The sequence below is a fragment of the Dunckerocampus dactyliophorus genome, chromosome 4 (assembly GCF_027744805.1).
Source record: "Dunckerocampus dactyliophorus isolate RoL2022-P2 chromosome 4, RoL_Ddac_1.1, whole genome shotgun sequence".
Taxonomy (NCBI): domain Eukaryota; kingdom Metazoa; phylum Chordata; class Actinopteri; order Syngnathiformes; family Syngnathidae; genus Dunckerocampus; species Dunckerocampus dactyliophorus.
The window spans coordinates 34,137,401-34,159,439 of NC_072822.1; the positions used below are offsets into that span (position 1 = coordinate 34,137,401).

The window sequence follows — 22,039 nt, forward strand, 5'->3', positions numbered from 1 at the left end:
TTAGTATTTGCAGTCCAGCGGCTCTTTGATTGAATCCAGCGCGCTGGCCTGTCATATTCCAAGGCCTCGCCGTGCTCCTGAAAGCCTCAGCGGCATTTAAAGACAAATAAAATAAAAATGGTAAAAGGAAAAAGACAAAAGAGGATGCTGGGGGTGGGGGGGTGGGGGCGGTTGTTTGATGCATGCACACGCACACTTGTCGTCCCCTTGCTGAGTCTCTTCCTAAAAGCATTTGCATGTTGCATGTCGGGGCGGGGGGGTGGGGGGGTGTCCACGCTTGCCTACTTTGTGTGAGCGTGATGTCACACTTGTTAACCTGCAGCAGGAGGCGGGTGGGCGGGGCTTGAGGAGACACATCGTGCGGCGCGCGTGTGTGTGTGTGTGTGTGTGTGTGTGTGTGTGTGTGTGTGTGTGTGTGTGTGGCGTAAAGAGTGTGTTTTTAGCCTCTCCGTGGGGGGGGGGCTGCATGTCAGAGAATGCTTGATGTGCAATAAGACAAGTGCTTTTATAGCGAATAGGCAATTACCCCCAGCTGCCCACCCCCACCCCCAAATAGAGCTGGCGTCTGCCACACTCTGCCTTGCTGATGCACAAACACACACAAGAACACACAAGGAGATGTGCAGCGGAGAAGAAAAAGAACAAGATTTGTCAAAAGAGGCAACTCTTCTCACAAGCGGACACACAAACACATCCGTACTCATCCAAATACACAAAAATGTACCATATGTGCATCGTATGTATTGTACCTTTCATGCAGTATTTGCAGCATATTTCAAGTACTGCTAGTGTACCACATGTAGTGGAGCTCCAATGTACTGTATTAACATCATATTTAACCTTTCTCTCGTGTACCAGGTTGACATCCTATTTAATGGACTTCTAATGTACCACATTTAAGGTACCTTATTTACATAATGTACGGTACTTCTAATATACCATAATTGCATTTAACATACCACTAATGTACCATGTTTAGGTCATGTTCAGTGCACCTCAGATATATCTTATTTGCATATTTACATCATATGTGACGTACCTCGAATGTAGCATATTTACATCCGATTTAACAGAACTTCAATATTGCATATTTACATCAGATTTAATGTACCTTCAGTATTCAGTGTTCCCTCGTTTATCGCGGGGATAGGTTCCCAAAATAGCCCACAAATATTGAAATCTGTGAAGTAGGCAACTTCACTTTTTAGAATGATTAAAAGCCCTGCCCAAACACCTCGTACACTTTTCTCAGACAGGCATTAACATTTGATCACATGTCGCTCGTTTAAACACTCGTTTGAATTTCAATGATCGACCTACAGGTAGGACACAAGAAATTCACTCACTCACAAAGTCACTCACTCCGCTGTACCTTAGCACTTTTGTATCCTTTTGAACCAAAGATTCATTTACGTTTACTCCGTCGAGTGTCGTTTGCTTTTAACATGCCACGAAAAATAAGTGGCGGGATGGCACAGTTAGCAGTTACGTTCCACGCGGCAGACATGATTGTTTTGTTTCGAAGGAAGTGGGAGGACGACATCGCCAGAGGCGTTAGTTAGGTCAAGACGCTACACTGCAAGAAAGGGTCGCTGCGGCCCGCAATAGCGCTAGCCACAGGTGATCGCCGTTGCCGGCCGGTGTTGTTTACTCACGTGAGAGTTGAAGGCGTGTCCAGACGGTCCACTTCATCTCGGCACGTATAGAGCCACAACAGTCCTGATTGGCTAAGGGAGAACCCGCCTGTTATGTGTGTGTTCTGATTGGCTGTAGACCGTTGTCAATCACTCTCCTTCGTGCAGGACTGCCTTTTTCCTGTTGATCATACTTCCTGAAAGAAGGCAGAAGTTCCGCGTCTGTAGGGCGCCTGGAATGCTGTACATGACTCTTTGGTTCTTGGAGGACGCCAAGGACGAATATGTTTTGACGAGGATGCAGGACAAGCCACAATCAGAGGAGCGACTCACTTCATTTCTAGTGTCCAATCTCGGAAGTTGATCCTTCAAATTCAAGCGGAGTTTGAACTTTGAGCGAGATCAAACAAGAGCGAACAAGAGATCAAATTGTAATGTCTGTCTGAGGAAAATGTATAAAGTGTATGTTATGTAAAACATATCGAATAATCGTAAAAAAATACAGTTGGCTGCTTTGTGGACTTATTGCGGGCTATTTTGGAAACTTATCCCAAGGGAACGTTGTACCTCTAATGTACCATATTTACATGGGACGTACGTAATGTACCTTCTCATGTACCTTATATACATCCGCTTTAACATACCTGGAATATACCACATTGACAGTACCATCACTAGTAATGTTATACTGATAGAAGTACCATCACTAGTAATGTTATACTGGTAGAAGTACCATCACTAGTAATGTTATACTGGTAGAAGTACCATCACTAGTAATGTTATACTGATAGAAGTACCATCACTAGTAATGTTATACTGGTAGAAGTACCCTCACTAGTAATGTTATACTGGTAGAAGTACCCTCACTAGTAATGTTATACTGGTAGAAGTACCCTCACTAGTAATGTTATACTGATAGAAGTACCATCACTAGTAATGTTATACTGGTAGAAGTACCATCACTAGTAATGTTATACTGGTAGAAGTACCCTCACTAGTAATGTTATACTGGTAGAAGTACCCTCACTAGTAATGTTATACTGATAGAAGTACCATCACTAGTAATGTTATACTGGTAGAAGTACCCTCACTAGTAATGTTATACTGGTAGAAGTACCATCACTAGTAATGTTATACTGGTAGAAGTACCATCACTAGTAATGTTATACTGATAGAAGTACCATCACTAGTAATGTTCTACTGGTAGAAGTACCATCACTAGTAATGTTATACTGGTAGAAGTACCATCACTAGTAATGTTATACTGATAGAAGTACCATTACTAGTAATGTTATACTGGTAGAAGTACCATCACTAGTAATGTTATACTGGTAGAAGTACCATCACTAGTAATGTTATACTGGTAGAAGTACCATCACTAGTAATGTTATACTGATAGAAGTACCATCACTAGTAATGTTATACTGGTAGAAGTACCATCACTAGTAATGTTCTACTGGTAGAAGTACCATCACTAGTAATGTTATACTGGTAGAAGTACCATCACTAGTAATGTTATACTGGTAGAAGTACCATCACTAGTAATGTTATACTGGTAGAAGTCACGTCCTTCACTTGTGCAAGATCAGTCCCCCAGTGACCATCCTGTCCTCTTTGTCAAAACTGACTGTCCTCTTGACAGCGTTGAGTCACACACACACACACACACACACACACACACATACGTATAGAGTAATGTATGCAGTAGTATTTGACATTCATGTTGGCTTCATTTACTTGTAAAGCAGCTGCTGTGCTGCCCCCCCCCCCCCCCCCAAAAAAAAAAAAATGTAAGTATGTTACACTGACCCAACACGTGTGTGTAACACTGTTGACAACTGCTGGCACTGCCGCACTTTAAGGGTTGTGTTAGCACAAAGTGACAGGAGGCCTCGCTGTGTCGCGCAGACACACACACCCACAGACACACACACACACACACACACACACACACACACACACACACACGGAGTGAATACACAGGTGGATGAAAGCTGTGAAGGCGTGTTGTCAACGTGTGGTTCCGCCTGGCGTCATTTTACCTCCTGTTCTTTTTCTTGGAGCTAACTCTGACAGCCGTGTGTGTGTGTGTGTGTGTGTGCGTGTGTGTGTGTGTGTGTGTGTGTGTGTGTGTGTGTGTGTGTGTGTGTGTGTGTGTGTGTGTGTGTGTGTTTACCAAAAGAAGAGGCCATATTTGTTTTTCATTGTGACAATTTTAATTGGGCCAAATCACACCTTTTGATTTCCATTCTCTCACACGTAGAAATCAGCAAGAAAACATTTGATGTTGATCATATTTGGTTGACACTTTCTGAAAGTTACACGTTTACACGTCAAAGCATAAAGGAATAGGTCAAAGCTCAAGGTCACAGCAATGACAAACGCACCAATCGGCCAACGTGTAATATCTTCTAAAATCTGCGTCCGATCCTCTCCAAACTTGGCAGACCAGTAGAAGGTAGGTAGCTGCCTAGCTCATTGAAATTTGGTGATGATTGACTGTGACCTAACGAGATCGCTTCAGGTCAAAGTTGACAGGTCACAAGGTCAAATATCAAATTGCCACAAACCACATTGAGTCATACCTCAAATTAAAAGGCATGATGTGGGCTTTCCAGATCTGTAGTTATTTTGTCAATATACCCTTTTATGTGATGAGATAATAACCAAAAAACATAATGCGATGCTAACTTAATGTATACAAAGGACAGACAGCACCAAGAACAATAAATGCAGAGATAACGCTGAATATTTATGCTAATAAGTCAGTCGAGAGTCCGATTCTATAACAAACGTTATCATCAGGATCATTTTCTGAGTCATTAGACATGCGATTGAAACACAGAAAACCAATTAAAATTTAAAAGAGTGCTTTAAAAAAAAGCCATCAGCCAGTTTGATAATTATGAGGACAAATAAAGCGTTTTTCTCATTAAAAAGCATATTTTCTAATGTGGGCAGCCTCCAAGTTGATCGTCTCAGAGCAAAGATGGTGACGCTAACGCGGCGCCGCTAATAATCATTTCGGCAAATTGGCTCCATCAATTTCAGTGCTGTTATAATCAAAAACATCTACAAAAATATTAAATTGTGCTGATGTGGCGTAAAGAATGAGAATATCGCCTCGTTGAAGGAAGTCACAGTCGAAAAATACGAAGAGTTTCACCACAGCCTGCTTTGGAGCAAATCTAAAGTGACGTGTGTGATGGGTCCAAATGGCCCCGCTTATTAATAATGACTGGCGTCTTTGATTCCGTCAGGGAGGGAAACTGTCACACGGGTGCAAATAAGCGTGAAAACTTCCACGCAGCGTGTTGCGCCGCTTTAAATGAAACATACAAATAAAAATGTATTCTACCTGTGTCATTATTCAAACGGAGGATTTCATGGCAGCTGTCAGGCCGACGCGGCAATAACTTTATTTGCCAGCGACGTGCTGTAGGTGAAACCGCTGTATAGTTAGCCCACATCTGAGCGCCATTAAAATGGAAATTGCTATCTGGTGCCCGTCGCCTATGACGTGAGTCAATCTGGATAAATAGAATAATTCACAGCTGAAGCACTAATGTGTCCGTCATGGAGATGTTTGACTGGGATTTCTGAATATTAAAAAACAATAATGTAAATAATGTATATATATAGATGTATTTTGTATTTTTTATAAATGTATTAGTATACATTTATGGAGTATATTTATTTGATATATTAATAAATGTAATATTACATTTAAATATTTATATAATATATATAATGCATCTATTTATATATGAATAATAATACATTCATTAATTAATTTTTGAAAAAAAATGAGCAGGGAGCCTCCTGAGGGGCCAAAAACAAAGTTGTTTTAATGAAACAAAGCCCTTGTTTCATGAAATACTAACATGAGCAGTATTACACACCACTTTACCACAGCACAAACTGCCTGCACAAAAGACCTGGCATCTGTAAAGCTGATGCCGGAGAGAGCAAATTGGTGCTAAACATTGAATTCAACAACGACCCTGCCCTCAACCAAAATCATTCAGCAATAGGATGCCCCAAAAGTCAAAGAAAACGTGAAGTAAGCCTGATGAGATTCCCCAGAGAGCATCTCTTCAATGAAATCCACGAGTTTCGCTCTTTTTAGGCCTTGTTTTGCATGATGCAGCCCCAGGAGAGTACCAGAAGAGGGAAAGTATGATGATAACCACAGAAGCAGAAATGCCACTTTTGGCATTGTTTTTGTTTTGCAACAAGAAAGTGAGATTATGGACAGAAAAAAAATAGCCCCAAATAAGTTTGCTGTGATGTCATCACCCATACTACTTGATTGATATGATATGCTGTGATGTGTTCACTGGGGTTTCCGTACATGAGACTAACAAAAAGGCATCATTAAGATGTTAAAATGCAACAACAATTTTGCACTACTATCTATCTACAGTGTCTATCTACATCTGTATATGTCTACACCACATACGTATACTATCTATCTACAGTGTCTATCTACATCTGTATATGTCTACACCACATACGTATACTATCTATCTACAGTGTCTATCTACATCTATATATATCTCTACACAACATACGTATACTATCTATCTACAGTGTCTACTGTATCTACATCTATATATCTCTACACCACATATGTATACTATCTATCTACAGTGTCTATCTACATCTATATATCTCTACACCACATACGTATACTATCTATCGACAGTGTCTATCTACATCTGTATATCTCTACACCACATACGTATACTATCTATCTACAGTGTCTACCTACATCTATACTGTATATCTCTACACCACATACGTATACTATCTATCTACAGTGTTTATCTACATCTGTATATATCTACACCACATACGTATACTATCTATCTACAGTGTCTATCTACATCTATATATCTCTACACCACATACGTATACTATCTATCTACAGTGTCTATCTACATCTATATATCTCTACACCACATACGTATACTATCTATCTACAGTGTTTATCTACATCTATATATCTCTACACCACATACGTATACTATCTATCTACAGTGTCTATCTACATCTATATATCTCTACACCACATACGTATACTATCTATCTACAGTGTCTATCTACATCTATACCGTATATCTCTACACCACATACGTATACTATCTATCTACAGTGTCTATCTACATCTATATATCTCTACACCACATACGTATACTATCTATCTACAGTGTCTATCTACATCTGTATATCTCTACACCACATACGTATACTATCTATCTACAGTGTCTATCTACATCTATATATCTCTACACCACATACGTATACTATCTATCTACAGTGTCTATCTACATCTATATATCTCTACACCACATATGTATACTATCTATCTACAGTGTCTACTGTATCTACATCTATATATGTCTACACCACATACGTATACTATCTATCTACAGTGTCTATCTACATCTATATATCTCTACACCACATACGTATACTATCTATCTACAGTGTCTATCTACATCTGTATATCTCTACACCACATACGTATACTATCTATCTACAGTGTCTATCTACATCTATATATCTCTACACCACATACGTATACTATCTATCTACAGTGTCTATCTACATCTATATATGTCTACACCACATACGTATACTATCTATCTACAGTGTCTATCTACATCTGTATATCTCTACACCACATATGTATGCGGTATGCGTGCTCCTGCTTCTGCAGGATGTCTATATGAATATCCAGCTGTGTTGTCATCAATGTTCTTGTCATTTTATGAATCGCATCATTTAAAGCGCACGCAGAGCGCTCAGGCACAGCTGCAGCAGCAAATGAAAGTGTTTTTTTTTCCCTCTTAAATCTGCACCGTACTCTTGCAAAAGTGAAAAAAAATGTTTTTTTTGCATATGGCAGGAGACCATACATAAAGTACAGTCCTTCTCCAGGATGATTGTTGGATGGGGGGGGGGCATAATCCACTGTGATTCAAACAGTAACATGACAGCAATGAATCAATGAATGACTACGGTATTAATAAATGAATCAATGAAAAATGAATATTCATGAATAATAAATTTATTTATTTATTTATGAATAAATAAATAATGTGTGAATGGATGAATAATGATGGATGAATAATGTATCAATGAAGAAATGAATCATGAAAGAATGAATATATGTATTTACAGTATGTATGAATGACTGAATGAATGGATGATGAATGAATACATGACTGTATGAATGAATGAATAATTTCTGAATGAATGAACGAATGAATGAATGAATGATTTAATAACGGATGTACGAATGAATGGATAATGTATAAACTAATGAATAATGCATGAATGAATGAAGGAATAACACATGTATGTATGAATGTACTGTATATGTATGAATGTATGAATGTACATGTGTATGTGTGTGTCTGCAGGTTGGACAGTCCGTCCTACGAGGTGATGCAGTTGGACTTTGAGGTGGACAACGTCATCAGCTTGGCGCCAACCCAAACGCTGCACTGGGTGGTGGACTATCTGTCGGGAGCGCCGCCCTCCGCCGAGAGAGTGTCTCACCTTTACATCAGCAACGCGGACATCCAAGGCATCGTACCTCTGGCCCAGGTGAGGAAACATGTCCTGTGTCTTCCTTCGTCTAGCCTGTCCTGCTCTGCCTCCATCCATCCCTAGATTTTCCACGTCCTCCATCCTATCCTGTCCTCTTCTATCAGTCCTCCCTCCTGTCCCTAACTCAACATCATCGTCTGTCCCTAACTCTACATCGTCCTCCATCCCTAGATTTTCCACATCCTCCATCCTTATCCTGTCCTCTTCTATCAGTCCTCCCTCCTGTCCCTAACGCAACATCGTCCTCCATCCCTAGATTACCATCTTCCACCATCCTTATCCAATCCCTCTCTGCCAGTCCTCCATCATTAGATCTTTTTCTGTTCCTAGTTTGTCCTCTTCCTCCCTTATTGTCACGTCCTTCTCTTCCTCCATCATCAGCACTTCCTCCCTCCCTCCCTCCCCCCCCCCATCTCTAGATTGTCCTCGTCCTTCATCCCTAACTCACCACCTTTCATCTTTTTCCCACGTCCCGTTTGTACTCTTCTTCCATCTTCAGCCAATCCTCCCATTCCATTCTTCACTCAAGATCTTCCACCATCCCTATTTTCATCTTCCAAAGCCTGATGTCCTTTTCCTTCATTCTTATCCTGTCCTTCTCTTCTATCAGTCCCCTGCCTCCATCTTTAGCCCAACCTCTTCTTCTTGTTCTTCTGTCCTGAAGTCATCTTCTTCTTTTATCCTGCCCACTTCCTCCATCATCAACACATTCCTCCATCCTTATCCCATCTTTCCCTTCCTTCATCTTCATCTGTCCCCTCTTCCTCCATCTCTAACTCATCATTGTCTTCTGCCAGTTCTCTTTCTCCATCGTTACCTCACCCTCTTCTTCTATCTGTAGGCTCTCTTGTTTCTCCTTTCTTTAACTTTGTCTTTCTCCTTGGCCCGTCTTTCTCTTCCATCTTTGCCTGTCCTCTTCTTTCACCCCTTGCTCATCATCTTTCTGCATGCTTCCCCTGTCCTTCTCTCCCTCCATTTTTAGCTTGTCCACTTTCTCCATCCTGAACATCTCCCTCCATCCCTGGCTCATCATAGCGCTCCATCCCTGGATTATCCATTCCCCCAGACCTCAGTCCGTCTTTCCCTTGCATTTCCTCCATTCTTGTCCTGTCCTTCTTTCTCTCCATCTTTAGCTCCATCCCTAGATCATCATGATCATGGTAGTCCTCCATCCCTAGATTATCCAGTACCTCCAGCCTTAGTCCGTCTTTCCCTTGCATTTCCTCCATTCTTGTCCTGTCCTTCTCTCCCTCCATCTTTAGCTTGTACTCTTCTTCTATGCTGAACATCATCCTCCATCCCTGGATCGTCATAGTCCTCCATCCCTAGATTATCCTTTTCCCCATCCTTAGTACATCTTTCCGTTGCATTTCCTCCAGTCTTGTCTTGTCCTTCCCCCCCTTCATTAGCTTGTCTACCTCGTGTAGCCTGAATATCCTCCATCCCTAGATCATCATACTCCTCTTTGTCTGTCCTTATACCAGCCTTCTCTTACTCCATCTTTCGCCTGTGCTCCCTCTCTTAACACTTACTCACCATCTTCCTCCATCCCTAGATTATCCTCTTCCTCCACCTATCGCAAATCCTTTCCTTTGTCCCCTCCATCCGTAGCCCCCACATCCCACTTCCTCTCCACTTTTAAGCCTCTTTGCTTTTCATCTTCCTCCATCCCCAAACTGTTGCTCTCTCCTCTGCCACTATCGTTCTCCTGAATCATTAGCTTGCGTCCCCAACCCATCGTTTCCTTCCGCCCTTTGGTCAAAGCTGTAAAGGTCAGCATGTTTTCATCTTCCTGCTTGTGAAGCTTCAAAGATGACACACCAAAAGATTGTTTCTGAAGAACAAGATGCGCACATATTGATGTAACATTTCTAATCATACCAAATGAATCGCTATCTTTCTACACTCCAAACTGCCAGACGAAAAAGCAAAGTAGAAACCTGGTGTTAAAAGAAACTGAGCATCTGTGGATGCTTTTCCAAAACTCTGCTAGTTCCATTAGCGTTGAGCTAATCTGGCCTGATGGCCTCTCCTTCAGACAGCAAAGCCCTGGTGAGAAAACCCAATTTTGTTGTGGGCCTTTGCCTCCCTGGCACACTTTGAGAGAGCAGCAGCAGCATTTTAGAGGCTTTCAAAGCCGTGAGCCTGCCGGGAAGAGGCGAGCTCTGCTTTTAAAGAACAATCACTCGGATGAACGATGCCGCGTCTGTGATCCGTTTGGCCCACCACTGGTCATATTTAGCATATACATATGGATTATACCGGGAATTTATCACATTATTGATTATGGAGAGCATCATCACACATTATCATCCATCCATTTTCTTCTGCTCAAGCATCTTTTCATCTTTCTTCATCCTTCTGTCATTTCCATCATTCAGTTGATCCGTCATCTTCTGTATTCATCATCTATTCAATTATCTTTTTTTATTATTTGCACTCATCCTTCGCTTGATCAATCACCCCATCATCCATCTCTCCATCTGTCCTTCCATTCATTCATTCATTCATTCATTCATTCATTCATTCATTCATTCATTCATTCATCACATCAGATGTCATTTTTGGAATACTACTTAATAGCTTTATTAAGTGTGCAGGCAATGTTTTAACGTTCTTATGTGTCACACAAGTGTGAAAAGAAGCAAAGCCCTGTTAATAGAAGTGAAGGAGAGTTGCAAGTATAAAAGTGTTGATGCTGACTTTGAAAACAGGTTGCAAAAAAGTCAGTTATAAAGCAAAACGGGCCGTACGGTGGTCTAGGGGTTAGCATGTTGGCCACACAGTCAGGAGATCTTCAAGATCTGGGTTCGTATCTCCGTCTGGGCATCTCTGTGTGGAGTGTGCATGTTCTCCCTCGGCATGGGAGTACTCCTGTTTCCTCCCACATTTCAAAAATGTGCACGTTTGGTTAATTGGAGACTCTATTGTCCATGGGTATGAACGTAAGTGGGAATGGTTGTTTTTTTAAATGTGCCCTGCGATTGACCCCGCTTCTTGCCTGAAGTCAGCTGGGATAGGCTCCAGCATATCTCCACCACCCTAGTAAAGATAAGCGACATAGAAAATGAATGAATGAATAAATTGATGCTTTTTTTACATTTAGCGTGAGTTTGGAAGCATATTCGGTGGCAAAGTGTGTTCAAATGACAAATTGTACAATCTCAGAGCTGTTTCACTTCACTATTTACACCCAATTGCCCACATTTATGCGCTAGGATTGCAGATAGTTTCAGATATTGGCCACTAGAGGGTGAAAGAGATGCAAGGGAATGCTGTGAGTTTGAAAGAACAAAAGAAAGTATTCAATCAGTGTTTTTCCGCAGCTTAGATTTTGTCTAAACTACGCCTCGCCCAAATTGAACGTCAACAAAAACCTATCAACTTCTCAACAACAAAAACCAGAGAGACCAGAAATTCTCGCCTCTCTGGGGTGAGCCACAGAGAGAAAAGAGAAGCCACTTCAGGAAATTAGGGATTTTTTTTTCCTTTCAGGAGTAATTTGTCTCTAGGCGGGGGGGGGGGGGGGGGGGGGGGGGGGGGGGGGGGGGGGGGGGGGGGGGGGGGGGCTGAAATAGTACTTTCATCTTGTTGAGGAGAGGTGCGAGAGGGCTGAGATATTTTTCCTAAAGAAACAGAATAAGGGTTGTTAAAATGAATCAAGTCATGTTTTCGGAGGATAAAACATGATAATGGGTGGAAATGGATGATAAAGAGCAGCGCCACTTGCACAGGCCAGAGAAGGATGCAGTGTGTTTCACCAGCTCAATTGGATCAGTAATAATGTTATGTGATGTCTCCAGCGAGCGCCATTACACGTCCTCTCCTGCTCCCGCTGGTAAAAGTAGAAGTGCCCTCGTCGCAGCAAAGGCCTCCCACAGGCCTGCCAAGGCCACTCCGCTGTTCTTGCCTATCTTTTATTTATTCCACGGCTTCTCTTTTCTGCTCAGGCCCAATGCTTCAACACCCGGCACAGAAAGTAACCCTCGCAAATGCACAAATTTGGAGTGTACTTTTGTGTCGTTCTGCTAATAGATGCACTTGGAGACAAAAATTGTACAAATTGAAGATGGAAAAGTCATTTCTTGCAATACCATTCAATGTCTGGCAAATTTCAGCAAGCATTTTATTCCATCTTGTCAAGGGACAATACTATAGCAGCACTCATTCAACCCCCGACCATGATGATATCACCACCATGACACGATTGTCTTGCTACTCACTTTTGTTGCCAGATATTTAGACAAAAATTACTGTGTGTTGACTCATTTTGAGAGGACAGTAAATTCACTTGAATTTATTCACTGGTATCACTTGAGTCCAGTAGGGGTTTTTTTACCCCCTGTTTTTTGCTCTCAAAGGCCAACCCTGATTTGCAAGTCTTTTGGCAGACTGAGCATGTAGTCATCCCCGGCGGAGCAGGTCCTGCTTTAACGCTTTTTCTTTTTCAGTCTTCTCTTGTTGGCATCCCAACCTCCAGACCGTGCCGTATGCGGCTAGAGTTTCCCAGTTGTCTGTATCACTTCCGTATCTCTTGAGATTAGACTTCAGGTTGTCTTTATATCAGTTACGTTGGCCACCTTGCATTTGTTTACCAGGCTTTAACTGTGAATAAAATTTTGCTTGGGCGTGCATAGTAAATGCCCTGTCCATCGCAACTGATTCAGGACAGTCATTGTTTGGTCATTTATCTTGCCAACTGATGCCCAACGTTTTACGGAGACAGCATTGGTTGTACTGCACAAGACAGTTCCAATGACATCTATAGGTTGTCCAGGTCTCGCTTGCATACGGCAGCGTCGGGATAATGATGGCTTTATACACAAGGATCTTGGAATCCGTACGAAGGCTCTTATTCTCTTATTCTCATCTGAGCTGTCCGAAGGCGCCACTGCCACAGCTGAGTCGATGCTGAGTCACTTCCACGTGCAATCAAAGGTGACTTGATTTGAAAGTCTTTTGGCAGACTGGGCATGTAGTCATTCCCCGGCGAAAGAAAGGAGCAGGTTCTGCTTTCACGCTCTTTCCATTTCTGTCTTCTCATGATGCCGTCCCGACCTCCAGACCGCGCCTTATGCGGCCAGATTTTCCCAGTTGTCTGCATCAATGTCGTCTCTCTTGAGGTTAGACTTCAGGTTGTCTTTATATCAGTTGCGTTGGCCACCCCCAAGGTGTAACTGGGAATCATTGTCTCGCTACTCGTCCACATTTCTTTGTTTATCTTACCAACTGATGACTGACATGTTACGGAAACAGCGTTGGTTGTACTGCCCAAGACATTTCAGATGACGTCTATAGGTTGTCCATGTCTCACCTGCATACAGCAGAGTCGGGATACTGATGGCTTTAATCACAAGGATCTTGGAATCCGTACAAAGGCTCTTATTCTCGGATACTCGTTATTGGAGCTGTCCAAAGGCGCCACTTGCTCAGCTGAGATGATGCTTCACTTCCGCGTGCAATCGAAGGTGACTCACAAGGCTAACCCTTGATTTGCAAGTCTTTTGGCAGACTGGGCTTGTCCTCTGCGGTAAAAAAGAGCAGGTTCTGCTTTCACGCTCTTTCTTTTTTTTGTCTTCTCCTGATGGTGTCTTGACCTCCCGACCGTGTGGTCTGTGGCTAGTCTGCATCAATGCCGTATCTTTTGAGATTAGACTTGAGGTTGTCTTTATATCAGTTGCGTTGGCTGCCCTGCGTTTGTTTACGAAGGTATAGCTGGGAATAAAAATGTTACTTGAGCATGCAAAGTAAATGCCCTTTCCAATGCAGCTGATTCAGGAGAATCATTGTCTTGGTACACGTACATGTTTGTTCGTTTAACTTGCAAACTGATGCCCAACAACTTATGGAGAGAGCGTTGGTTGTATGGCTAGAGATTTTTCAGATAACGTCTAGAGGTTATCCAGGTCAAGCATGCATACAGCAGTATCGGGATAATGATGGCTTTATACACAAGGATCTTGGAATCTATACAAAGGCTCTTATTCTTGGATACTTGTTGTCTGAGCTGTCCAAAGGCGCCACTGGCTCAGCTGAGTCTTCACTTCCGCGTGCCATTGAAGGTGACTCACAAGGCTAACCCTTGATTTGCTAGTCCTGTGAGATTGGGCATGTAGTCATCCCTGGGAGAAGAAGAAAGAAGCAGGTTCTGCTTTTCACACTCTTTCCTTTTCGGTCTTATACTGATGGCGTCCCAGCGTAGACTTTCTTTTGAGTGCTTCTGGACCGTGCTGTCTGTGGCTAGATTTTTCTAGTCGTCTGCACCAATGCCACAGTTATTGAGATTGCGCTTCAGATTGTCTTTATATCACTCATGTTCCCCCCCCCCTAAGGTGTATCAGGGAATAAAAAAGTTGCTTGGGCATGTGTACAATCATTGTCTCGATACTCATTACTGATCAAGACTTTTCAGACGGCGTCTGTAGGCTGTCAGCGATGGTTTTATACTCAAGGATCTCGCTATCTGCGCAGATGCTCTTATTCACAGATGCTTGTCTGAGCTGTACGAAGGAAGGCTCCAGTGGCACAGCTTATTCGATGTTGGTGGTCACAGAGCGGTGGTTCTCAAGTATGGGAAGTGTGGTACGATCAACTTCAGCTACCTTTGGGGGCGGTTGGAACATTACTTTGCTCTTTGCCTGGAGTTCCATCACAGAGTTTGTAGAAATCTTGGTGGTAGCTTTCAGCCAGCTTAAGGCGTAACAACTTCCCATCCATTTTAAAGATGACACTGATGCCGTCAAGTAGCTTCCCTTTGACTAAACGGATGATCACAAGGATGAAGATTGACAACAAGCTGGATCCACATCTCGCTGTACATGGCTTTCGTAGATCTGTATAAGGTTTGCCCCATACTGAATTGCGTGGCACCATTATGTCTAAAACCTGAAGTATGCAATTTTCGAATTGATCAGTTTGATAAATCGGCTTAACAAACACCATGAGAAGATAATAATGCTTCTCCAAAGCATCCCCGTCTTCTCTCGTTGCAATATTTGCTTGTTACCCGCCATTGACGCCCCCAATTAATCAGCACATGTGACACTTTTTCGACGTGTGCGACTATGTGGGTCACCGTGAGGCGCCTGTGTCCCGGCCTGAGGTTTGATTTCCATAGCAAGCGGCTGCCTCTCGCCAATTAGTCAACGCGAACAGGACCACAGAAAAAGTACAGTACATGGGGGGGGGGTAGTTTTCAAAGAAGTGTGTAAGTGACCTATGCTTAGAGGGAAGGTGCCTTCACGGCATCTGGCCCACTTTAAATGGGACACAACATCAGGGATAAAAAAAAATGTTAAGTGTGGAACAAATTCCTGTCGCTTATTGCATGTTTAGGAATCTCACTGATGAAAACATACATGCACAGTATATGAGTGCATGTTCGGTATGTAGGGGAAAACATTCACGATAGCGTTGCAATACAGCACTTCAAACGTCATTACTCTCTTTTCTTTCACTGCGATTACGATCTGATACCATACCATAGGATTCACTCGGAGCACGAGTCACGCTATTTGTAATGTTATAGATTCAATTCCAATTGACTTTGATTACGATGCAATATGGTTCACTCACTATTATGATGAGATTCAAATTATGATGTATTAGGATGTGCTTCAATAACAATACGATGCAATTCACTGGAATTACAATGTGATATGACACGCTACAATTCGCTACAATTGTGATGCAATATGATTGCCTGCAATTCCAATGAGATACTATACGATTGACTCCAACTAGGATGCGGTATGATTCTCTCCAAGTATTCTAACATAATCTGAGAGAGTCGTATTAAATTGCATCATAAATGGAGTGAATCGTATCATATTGTAAAAGGAGTGAATTGTATCGTATGATACTGTAAAAAGAGTGATTTCTTGTACAGTAATCTCTTGCTTATCGCAGTTCATTGGTTCCAGACCTGACCGTGATAAGTGAAGTCCTCTGGACATGAACTATCAACCCTATAGTCACCTTTACACTCATATTGTACAATATAAAATTAGCTGCCGTTTTCATCAATTGATTATTATTCCTCTGTTTTTTGTCTTCTAACTCCTCCTTCATTTTTCAACCAATTAAAAACATTCAAGCATGAAATTGTTCAGCACATTCGGGGATAGTCTGCTATCTATTCAGATGTTTCAAAAAATTCCCAGATTTTCCAAAAATTCCACCGTTTTTTTTCTATTGACAATGAATGGGCCAATTTTAAAACTTACACCATTTACACGCTTCTCAACCCATTCAAAGCATTCCACCATGAAAACATTCCACACATCCAGGGCTTCAAACTAGCAACTTTCCACATTCCGAAAATTCCAACTTTTCCCGACATTCCCACTTTTTCTTTGATCTTAATTACTGTATTTTCCTTTAATTTTAATTCCCCTAACTACTTCAACATTTTTCAACCAATTCTAACATCAAACTATTCACCACAATCCAGACTTTAAGGGTACCTATTTTTCACATGTAACAAACTATTTTTTTTAAAAAAATGTCCACTTTTCCAGAAAACTAATTACCTCTTAAGCTATGCTACTACTTCTACAAATTCTCAACCGATTCACCTCCTTCCAACATCAACTCGTTTAACTAAGTCAGGATATCCATGCTACTATCCACAGCACTAAAATTCCCACTTTTCCCGATATGCCCACTTTTCCGGAAAGCTGAATGCCTTTGATGTAAATAGATCAAAGGCATTCAGCAACTACTTTCACATTTCTCAACGGATTCCAATCGTTCGAACATCAAACCCTTCAATAATCCAGGACATTTGTGCTATTATCGACATCACAGCAATTCCCACTTTTCCCGACATTCTTATTTTTAGGAATCTAATTAGAAACTAATTAGATCAAAGGCATTCAGCATACTTCCACATTTCTCAACAGATTCCAACTGTTCCTACATCAGCTTTGACACTTTTCCTTCTTGGTTTCTTTCCCGCCTTATCAGGCTCACGCATTCACATGCAATGTCTCCTGACATTGCAGTCATCTAGTAAAATAATATAGTAGAGAAAAGGAGTAGAGAAAATGGGCCATTTAAGACATAAATAGGACTTGCACCTGTGTGTTGCTGCAAATGTGTTCCAGTGCTAGACGACAGGGAGTGGTGTCGGGGGTTGCGAGTTGAGTTTTATCTTGGCGTGGGTTACGGCAGTATCCTGTGTTAGGGATTATTGTGACTGAAAACCTGTTGTTCCGGCGATCAAGGCCGGTGCTTGTGTGTCTCGCCGAACATTACAGTAACATTCCCGACACCTAGTGACCAGTGTAGAATACTGCTGATCATCGCAACGTCTTTCAATGGATCTTCCGAGCGCCTTATATTTGTATTTGACTTCATTTGGACAAGTTTATGCTTGAAAATGCTTCAATTTAATTCAAAATGAGCTTAAACATGCATAAAAATAGATCGTATTCAACCAAGAAACAGCATGATTTATTAAATAATATATGTTTAAAGAATCAAATCGCATTGCATCGCAATGGAGTGATGGTACTGTATCACGTGGTGGTGAAAGCGATGGTACGTTTTCCGTGCCACGTTTTGCAAGGTGCCAAACTTTTATCACTCTCACGACAGGTTAAGTCTCACATGGCGGCCATGCTTGTTTTGGCTTTGTGAAGGGAAAGTGGGCGGGAGACGGTCGCTGTAGGCTGGATGCTGCAATGGGGGCGGAGCTGATCGGCCGATGTGATCAGCGTTATAAAGCAAGTATCGGAATATGCTGATACCGTGCTTTTTCACGGAAATCGGCCGATGCTGATTGGCCAATGGATCAGAGCACCCCTATTATTTACAGTCCATCTCGTGCATGTACGGTATCGTTGTTAGTGTATGGCGATACGTGATGCATTGCCTCATATCACAGCACATATTTTCACTCCACTTCTTGGTCTCCACTCCAACGTTTGACTCTTTTATCCAACTACTCGCTCCCAAATTCATTTTCTTTGTTTTTTTGTTTTTTTTGGGACCCTGCCTTTGTAGCCGTCTCACGTCCTTTTTGTCGTTTCAGACATTTTGGCCCCTTTGCTCATGTCATCACATATCAAAGTTTTCAAGTTCACCGTGACTTTTTTATGTGCAACTAGGCAAACCACAAATGTAGGTATTTAAATGCGGAAAAAATGCGTCGCTTTCCCTCAGTGATGCAACTTAAAATGAATATATAGCGGGAGCCTGACACTTCACGAGGTACACTGACGAATGAGATCCAATACAAAAATGCCGTCCTTAAAAAGATAGTCATGCTCACTTTTAATTAAATGAACACTATGTTTATTGTTGTACAAGCGCACTGCATCATAGCAACATTACTCCTTACTCCATTACTCATTACTTCATTTTGTTCATCATGTTGACAAGACGAGGCTTAAATGAAAGTCATCTGCAGTCTTTTCCATCCCAAGCAGCACTGTGGTGTTTGCTCCAAGTAATTACTCTCTCCAACAAGTACATGTCATCACACACACACACACACACACACACACACACACACACACACACCAAATAAATGAGCCTGAGGCTTCATAATCTGACTGTAATGAACATTGTCATTGTGATAATAGCCATTTATCCCTGACATCACACACACACATTTGGGTCCTAATTCTTTCACTCAGTTGAGCATCTGAAGGATTAATTCCAAGAGTGTTTGGCTTTTTCTTTGTTTTTTGTTCTCCCGGGCTACCAGTGTTGATAAAGAGAAAAAGTGTGACGATAACCACAGAACCCGGAACCCATAAATACACTTACCATGTGCACGCACAACGCTTCATGACGAACCAAGCAATACCTATACGGCCACTGGGTGACAGTATTGCCAGCAAACACCTTCAGGTGCCCTTTCTTATGTTTCTGTGTTAGCAATTGTACTTTATTTTACTTGTATTATTCATTTTGGAACATTATTAAATATTAGAAGTAATTTGAATCCTTTTGAGGTCTGCCCCCTTTTACTTTTTAAAACATATTTTCACCATAAACTGTTACATTTTGTATGAATGCTCAATATATCAAAATATTACAAACTATAATAATAATTGTAATAAAACAGGCGACCACATATACTGTGCTTAACTTCTTTTTACACTTGTGCAACACAATTAAAGCATGCAGGTTAAAGTCAGCTGTCTAAATAAATTACTCAAAAAAATGGTCTAGTTTGTTGTTTTTTTTCTTTTTAGATTTTATTTTAATATTTTTAATCATTTAAAATAATTACAAAATAATATTAATAATTTGCATTTCATTTAGTTAACTTTTTAAGATTTTTTTTTATTTATGAATAAAAAATTGTATTTTGCGTTGTGCTCCTCTCAAATACTTGAATGCAAAACATGTTTTCTTTTAAGTAAAAAAAATATATATGATGAGATAAAAGTGGTTTTTTACCCAATTATTTCAAGTCTGAATTTTTTTGGAGTATTAATGTGCAAGAAGATTGTTTTTGACACGTTTTCCATTTCTGAGTTACGTTGTTAGTATATAATAAATGCATCAGAGATAACAATTATCACAAAATATTGGTGAAATACGCCCATAAAATTGCATCGTGAGTTATTCAGCGATTCCCGCGGTGTTTGGCAATGCTTCTCATTCTCTCATTGCGACAAACAAACACATTCTTCTGGTAAACACATTTGGACGCAGTGTGGTGCTGATGATGCCACCGGTGTTTACACGCGAGAAGGACACTTTGTAATTCCTTCAGTAAACACTATTGACTCGAGCGGTGGCGGCGGCGCTTCTGCTGAATCCCAATAAGCACTCAAGTCAAGTTTATTTCCACTTGAGCAAAAACTTTATTTGTGTGGCCATGCAGAACTCAAGCTACATACAGTGGGAAAATACTTTTCCACACAGGGCCATGTAGGTTTGGATTTTTTTTTCCCCTCAATAATAAAAAAAAAAATTAAAAACTGAATTTTGTGTTCAGTTGTGTTGTCATTGATTAATATTTAAATTTGCTTGATGATCTGAAACATTTACATGTGATAAACATGCGAAAAAATAAGAAATCAGGAAGGGGGCAAACACTTATTCACACCAGTGTAAGTAACTATGGTGCGTTCAAGGGCTGCTGAACAAAAGTGCAAAATCTCAGCGCTTGAGGAAAAAAAACAGTGATGCATGAAGACATATACATGTAAAAATGGTGGCCCTTTTTAACAGTGGAACATTTATGCTGTACATGTTATTGTATTATCAGATATTTGTTTATTTTTACCAAACTATGAAAAAAAGTAATTTAATTAATAATTAAATTAATAATTTAATTATTATTTAATTAATAATTAAAAATAAATTTAAAAATTAATATAATTAATATATAAATTTAGTCTACATGAATAACATTATCCACATGAATAACTAAAAATAATAAAAATAAAAATATATAAATTTAAAAAATCATTATCAATGAAGCATAAAGACATAAACCTGTAAAAATTGGATTTTTTATTTATTTATTTTTTTACAGTGGTACACCTATGCTGTACATTTCACCTGTATTAGCACTTTTTAGGACACGTATTGGCGCACATTTGTAAATTATTAAAATTAATAAATTAAAGTTAAATAATAAACTTTAAAAATAAATAGTATAAATAAGTATAGGTACTATAAATAAATAAATAAATAAAATATTTAAAAAATCATTATCAGTGAAAATTGTGGGCTTTTTTTTATGGTGGTTCACCTATGCTGTACATTTTTCCTAAAAAATAAATTAATAAAAAATACATACAAGAAAAAAAATAAATAGTAAGTTAATGTAAATATAATATACTTAAATAAATACAAATAAAAATTAATACATTTTACAAATAATTATCATAAAGACAAAGACCTGTAAACATTTTTTTTTTGTACAGCGGTACACCTATACTGTACATTTATCGTACCTGTATTATCACATATATTTATTTGTAAATTATTAGAAACTTATTAATATAATTAATTAAAATAATTTAAAGTAAAACAAATTATTTAAAAAATGTATATTATAAATAAATACATATAATATAATACAATATATTACACCAAATACATATAAAATAAAAATAAAAAAACGATTTTGACCAAAAATCCTGAATGGTGAATCCACTGCACACTTACTGAAGTGCACTAACAATTACAGTATCATTCCATTCCATACTGCTTCAGTCTGACTGCTGTGAAGCTGAGACGCCCGCTTACTTTTGGAATGAGTGTTGCTGGAAAACAACAACAAAACAAGCAAAGAAAATGCAGGCTCGCACACGCCAGAGCTCGTTGAACCGATGTCTCATGAGGTTCCTGTGTTGTCAGGCGTGACGGGCTATTATGCCGTGACTTCACAGGCGTGTTTTCCCTGAAAATGTTGGTTAAATTGCGAATGACCTCAGGAGCATTTCAATCCAACACTCCATTTTTTAAATAGAATTACTAGCTTCCAAATATTTGGTAGTGTAGTGGGCGGGGATATAGTGTGGCCTCCACCAGGATGTGCGACACATTAGTGCACTTAAATCTAAAACAGTCACCCACGGCACACACGCACACACACACACACACACACGTGCATACTAATGCATATCGGCTGCAATACACTCGTGATGTGTTTAATGGGTGCCGTATAAATCGTGACTAAAGTGCCTTTAACCAATTTTCATTCCACAGCTGCGCCCTGACACACAGACACACACACACACACACACACACACGCTGTGAAAGAAATATGACATAAAATACATAAAATGTCATGTCACGTAATACACTTA

At 40.3% G+C, this 22,039-nt stretch overlaps 1 protein-coding gene across 3 annotated transcripts in view; it reads left to right on the top strand.

The window, feature by feature from the left end:
• The window catches only part of si:dkey-215k6.1 (transmembrane protein 132B), a 225,574-nt gene that overhangs the window by 147,993 nt on the left and 55,542 nt on the right, over positions 1 to 22,039 (top strand). For all 3 annotated transcript variants that reach the window (XM_054773837.1, XM_054773836.1, XM_054773835.1), the window contains one exon: positions 8,066 to 8,252. In XM_054773837.1, coding sequence (XP_054629812.1) covers positions 8,066 to 8,252 — 187 coding nt within the window. The remainder of the gene's footprint in view (positions 1 to 8,065; positions 8,253 to 22,039) is intronic.